General features: G+C 46.2%; 1 protein-coding gene across 1 annotated transcript in view; it reads left to right on the forward strand.

The window, feature by feature from the left end:
* The window catches only part of MEGF11 (multiple EGF like domains 11), a 366,020-nt gene extending 360,910 nt beyond the window's left edge, over window positions 1-5,110 (forward strand). The window contains exons 23-24 of the mRNA XM_061595615.1: window positions 1,141-1,338; window positions 4,639-5,110. Of these exons, the coding sequence (XP_061451599.1) occupies window positions 1,141-1,338; window positions 4,639-4,799 (359 nt within the window). The 3' untranslated portion in view covers window positions 4,800-5,110. The remainder of the gene's footprint in view (window positions 1-1,140; window positions 1,339-4,638) is intronic.
* Window positions 5,111-6,293: the final 1,183 nt, after the last annotated feature.

Below are 6,293 nucleotides of genomic sequence, written 5' to 3' on the forward strand. Positions count from 1 at the left end.
TCTTGAAAGAGACGACCACGTTTTCCTGTCTGATGGTCTGATGCTGTTGTTTTGGCTGTCTAAGATTGCAGGCCAGGCCTTCCTGTTTCCTTACCTGCCCTGAATGTTTCTGGTATTATAATGCTATGTGGTTTTAGCCGTTTAAATAATGCTGCTATGTATGTATAATGTTTATGGTGCTTTGCAGAGTTGCACAAGCAAAACAAAGAAGACAGGTCCCTGCCCCACAGAGCTTACAAACTGAAACATGGCCAGTGGGTCAGCCAATGAGGGGAGGGGAGGTGGGAGGCAAAAATAGCACATATGGGAAAGAAATGCTGTTTGCCTGAAAAGAGGCAAGCGAGTGGGGAAGAGAAAAGGGAGCGATGTTATCCTTCTGCAAGGATCACAGAATTTCTCTGCTAGCAAGCAATATTTCTTCTAAACCTGTTTTAGCATGAAGAAGAAATCTAATCCTTCCAGATACATATACACACATACACCAGGGGCTAGGCTGCTGCTTTTCAGTCATGCCATTCTGAAAACATGTTGCATCTGATATTGGGTGGGATTCCCAGGTGCTAACTCTGGCACGCGTCATGACCAATAGACTTTGCTTGCTAACAAAGTTGTCTCTGTGCCGGGGGGGGGGGGAGGGTTGTGCATGATTTCTTGGTATGAAAGGAGGAACATAAACGTTTCCCTTTAAAGCAGGGGTGGGTGACCTATGGTCCTCTAGGGGTTCTTGGACTACAGTTCCTGTCAGCATGCTCAATGGTCAGGGATGACGGGAGCTGTAGCCCAGCAACACTGGGAGGGCCGCAGCTGAACTATCCCTGGTTTATGGATTTGTAGGGGGCGGGGCGGTTGTGTGTGCAAAGGAATGTTCTAACTTAGCAATGAGACCCTTTTGACAGCAAAGGCCATGGCACTGAAGGGCTGTTTTCTTTCCTACTGAATGTTCAGGCAATGACTTGCGAATGAGTTTGGATGAACAGATGGTTTGGAGAGACAATGGTTCGGAGATACCCGAGGCGTAACTGGTGGGTCACTGTGCTGCGCGCTTTGAGGGCTAGAACCCCCTCCTCCTCTGCCCCTACCCTCCTCCTCGAGGTCTGGTCGCATGTGTGCTAAGAGGCCGGCCCGGCTCTTGTCTTGCAGACTACACAAAGGAATCGGCCTGCAGCTCTAGCACGACTTCCCTCAACAGCAGCGAAAACCCCTACGCCACCATCAAAGACCCCACCATCTTCACATGCAAACATTCTGAGGGCAGCTATGTGGAAATGAAATCTCCCGTTCACCAGGACTCATCATATTCTGACACACCAACCGCTAATAAAAACATATATGACATTGGTAAGTATCCCTAGCTATCTAGCACCACCAGGACAGCTTTAATTTTTTTTAATTTATATTTATTACCTTCATACCCCACCTTTCCTCCAAGGAGTTCAAGGTGGCATGCAAATATGGTTCTCCCCATCACGATTTTATCTTCACAACAACCCTGTGAGGTAGGTTAGGCCGAGAGGCAGTGATTGGCCCAAGGGCACACAGTGGGGTTCATGGCCAAGTGGGGATTCGAACCCTGATTGTCTTCTAGATCATAGTCCAATAGAACCATAGGAGTTGGAAGGGGCCTAGAAGGTCATTGAGTCCAACTCCATGCTCAATGCAGGAAAAAGTATCCCCAACAGGTGGCTGTCCAGCTGCCTCTTGCATGCCTCCATTGTTGGAGAGCCCACTGCCTCCCTAGGTCATTGGTTCCATTGTCAGACCACTCTAACAGTTTGGAAGCTTTTCCTGATGTTCAGTCGAAATCTGGCTTCCTGCAGCTTGAGCCCATTATTCCATGTCCTGCACTCTGGGACAATCGAGAATACTCTAACTACTACGCCACATTGTCTCTTTAGTGCCAGAACAGCCAATGTAATGCCCTCCAAAAGTTGCTGGGCTAAATTCTCTCTGTGATCCCTACCCACTGGTCATGCTAGCTGAGGCTGATGGGTGCTGGAGTCCACGAATATCTGGGTGGAACCACGTTTGGTAAAAATGGCCGATGGCACAGAATGTTCCAACCAAAATGAAAGTTTGGCAAACAGGCAGATGAAAAAGACACATTGAAAATCTGGAACTACTGATAGATGTACCCATTGACCACTCTCATTTTCACATTGCGGGAGGGGGGAAAGTGTCTTGGTGTGAAATGACTGCTTTTTCCCTTGGGTAGACTAACAGGGACAGACTGGCGGCGGATTTGGCAAAAGTCTCGCAGAGAACTAGGGCTGTGTGGCCTTTCCTTTCTGTCCAAAGATAATAATTTAACATTCTACATCCCAGCAATCCAAACGGCATGACATGTATAAAAACTGGCATAATAAATTATGTTATATAAGCCTGTCCACCCATGTTTTCGCTAGTCTATATAATTTATTTTGGATTTGTTTAGTAGTGGGAGGGCCTGTGTGAAATTACTGAAGCCTCTTCCTTGCTTGCTGAGAGGAATGGAGTCCTCTAGTTCTGGTCCATGTAAATTTTACTTGCTGTGTTCATCTAGAAGCCTGCTCTGCCCACACTCCCCACTAATTGGCATTTTTCAAAAATGGTATTGGATACACATTTTATCTCAATGTGTGGATTTCTAAATGTAGTTTAGCCTAAAACAGATACACTTTTATGCATTATTTACTTTTGGAGATGAGAAATGTACAGCAAAATAGTTTGAAATCCAAAATAATTACATCCTTACATCAGTTGTGTCAGTTTGCATCAGAATCCACTAAAATCAATTTCTGAAGGATCCCCAGTTGCTGGTAATTGCCTGGCTGCAGTGGTGATTTTGGCAGGTTTCTGCCCCCAGACTTTAACTGTGCCAAAGGCACTAGAACCATGTATTTGAAAAACAAACAAACCAGGATTCTGAGTCACCTGAGTTTTCCACCCAATAACTCTTAGGGACAGACAAACCTGGCAATTTTGGTTTCTCTCAGATTCTCATTTTTCTAATACTGTTCACCACATTTCCGCATCAGTTTGCAATGAAACAACTTTTCTGCATTTGTGTGTGCATTCCTGCTAACAGACATATTTTTGCAAGCAGTTTCCCTTAATATAATGAATTTTATACACTATTTTTTACTAATCTATACTAAATGTTATTTTTGCCATTTTAAATTTTTGTTGGTTTTACAGGGCTGTACCCAATCCTAGTCCTACTCAGTGAAGACCCTTTGAAGTTAATGAACACAGCTAATGTAGGTCCATTCATTTTAATGGGTCTACTCTGAGTAGGATTTAGTTGGCTACAACTCTAAAGTCCGAATACCATTTAATGGTCTGCATTAAGTTTTTATATCTTGTTTCTGTTCACCACTTGGGTAATATCTGAATGTAGAACAGTTTATACATTCTGAAATAGCCATTTTTATGCACACTTCTCCCTGACATGCACATTTTGTTGGTTGGAGAATTGCCTTGGAAAATTAGATGTGCACATTTTAAATAGCAGCATTTCAGTTTGCATATTGCTTTGGGAAGTGCAAGTTGGGTAGCTTTGCATTGAAATGCAAACTGAACCAACTTTCTCCCCCATGCCAACTTTTCTCTCCTTGCTGTGAGGAATTTTAGTACAGTCAGCCTTGGGTGTAACAGTTTTTGGCAGAAACAGCAGGGCAGAGTGTTGTTTGTTTCATTTTGTTTAGAGCCGGCACTGGATAAAGTTGTGATAGCTGGGACTAAATCAGGGTTGGCAAACAAGGTGCCTGTCAGATGTCGTTGGACTACAACTCCCATCCTTCCTGACCATGGGCCATGTAGGCTGAGGCTGATAGGAGCTAAACCCTTGTGCAGTGGCCGTGCACCAATTACCTACCTCTCAACAGTGGCTGTGGAAAGTAAATGCATTGGCATAATCCCCATGGAAGGATGGACTGCAAACATGAGAGGGCAATTTTTGCATACAGCCACCTCCCTTTTGCCATTATGGAGTCTTCTGTGTTAAATAAAGAGTAGAGGTGACCAACATGGTGCTCTCCAGCTGTTGGACTACAATGCCAGGCAGCCCCAGGCAGCATGGCAAATAGCTCAAGGCTGATGGGAGCTGTAGTCAGACAACATCAAGCAGGAACTATGCTGACTACCTCTGGCAAAGGACAGGAGATGAAGGAGTGTTGCTGCTGAAGTTAAGGTAGAAGTGAGCTTTTGCTAATGGAGTCGTCGTCCGCAGAAGCTTCCAAGAGACAGTTAAGGCAGGGGTTGCCAACATACTGCCCTCCAGATGTTGTTGGGAGAATAACTCCCATCATGCCTGTCCATTGGCTATACTGGTGGGAGTTGGGAGTCCAACATCTGTAGGGTACTATGTTGGCTACTCCTGAGCTAAGGTGTGTCTAGTTCCAAAGATGAACCACTTTGCTTGTCAACATTCCCTGAGAATCAGAACTCGGGGGCAGAGCTAAGGAGCCTCACTTCCTTCCCAGAACAAGTCCCATTCCCAGAATTCCTTGTTTGGGAGCCAGCACACCTATAGAACTTTGGAGCTGATTAATAGTTATTGTGTAGACACGCCCTTTGTCTTCAACCTCTTCCCCAGTCTCTGTTCCCGAAGAGATGCCTGCTTAAAGGAGGCTACTGAAGGAGTTCCTGTTGTCTTTGCAGAGCCCACCATCAGCATCGTCCCAGAGGCTCGTCTCCGCAATGCTGTCTACATCCAAAACCCATACGACCTGCCCAGGAACAGTCACATCCCCTGCCACTATGATGTCCTCCCTGTACGACACAGCCCAATGCATGGGACACTTTGGGACAAGCAGTCTTAAAGGGCTGCACCACGCTGCACCCATCTCCTATAAACATTGATCCCCAACGCCATGACCGAAGAGACGACAATCCTTTCTGTTTTGTTCTGCTACATGCTGGAGGGAGAAAGAAACGCTACACAAGCCAAGGAACGTAAAGAGAGACTTGTATTAGGCCAACGTCCTTTTGCATGGCAATGCTTTCTTTTTACAGGACAGTTTTATATGGATCACAGAAAAACCAAGGAAACTGCTCTGTGTACAAACTGGGAGGGCAAAAAGAGACTCCCAGCAGTGTTTGTCCTCCAGCCCAACTGTGGGCAAAGTGTATCTTCTTGGCTTGACCGCTTTTTAAAATGGGGGGGGGGGAGGGAGGGAGAGAGGCAAAGAGCCCTTGCTGTACATTCTTATAGCTGTATGTACTATAATATCACCTGCTTAAAAAGACATATATTTTTAACTTTTAAAGACATGCTGTTCAGAAGGATGTTGGAGGATGTGTACCCCCCTGCGTGGAAAAGGATCCACTGTACGAAAGAAGCCAGCGGAAGCATGCTTTGATTGTGGGCACTGGCCAACGTTGCTGCCGCCAGGGCTAGACAACGCGCATGAGCAAGCTCTGGGTGAATCCTCAGAGTTCATTCAGAGTGCAGACCTGCTCTTCCATGGCTCTGAGTGCAACACGGCAAAGGGAAGAACCTGGCAATTTTAAGGGATTATATATGTTTCCAGTGCTGCTTCAGCAATGCTTCTTGCTCACAACAGTGGAGAGTGGTAAAGGGGTAATTTCAAGTACAGAAGAAAGGGCGATGCTCTTGAGTACAGCTTCTGGGTGCCCCTTGCACATTTCCTGGTTGCTTGCATGCAGCTTTCTCCTATCGGAGCTGGTCTCCACCAACCCATTTTCAAGACGTGGTTTGAGCAGCACTCATAAATAGCAGCTGAGGGCCAGGCTCTCCTTGGCAGGCCACGCCCTCTTGCTTACATCTGTCTTGGGTCCAGGGATTGGCCAACTATATGACCAGCGTGGAGGGTGGCGGCTAGGCAACCCTGAAGCGCTGCTTGCTTTTTCCTTCACCCTAAAGATTAAAAGCAAGATTGCTAGACAGCGCTAAAGCACAGACTTCGTAGCCCAACCCAGTGCTCCTATTTTGTCTTTCCCACCCCTCAACCTTACACTATAAGAAAGGCTCACAGAGGGAGGGGAGGGGGCTTGAGCCAGCCATCATTAGGCATTTAAGGGAACCCAAAGTGTAGGCTGCCTTGCAGGGTAAGCTTAACCCCTCCTCCAAACAGAGAATTGCTTTATATTGAAGCAAACATCCAGCTTGGTATGGTCAGCACTAACTGGCAGCAGCTCACCAAGATTTTAGAGAACCTGGGGAACCTGAGGATTGAACCTGGGGCCTTCTACATGCAGGGCAGATGCTCTGTGACTGAACTATGGTCTCTCCTCAAATCATACCACCTATTACAGACAAAATCGACATATGGTTTCCAGATCTTTTCTGTTTG

This window comes from Rhineura floridana, chromosome 14 (genome assembly GCF_030035675.1).
Source record: "Rhineura floridana isolate rRhiFlo1 chromosome 14, rRhiFlo1.hap2, whole genome shotgun sequence".
Classification (NCBI taxonomy): Eukaryota; Metazoa; Chordata; class Lepidosauria; order Squamata; family Rhineuridae; genus Rhineura; species Rhineura floridana.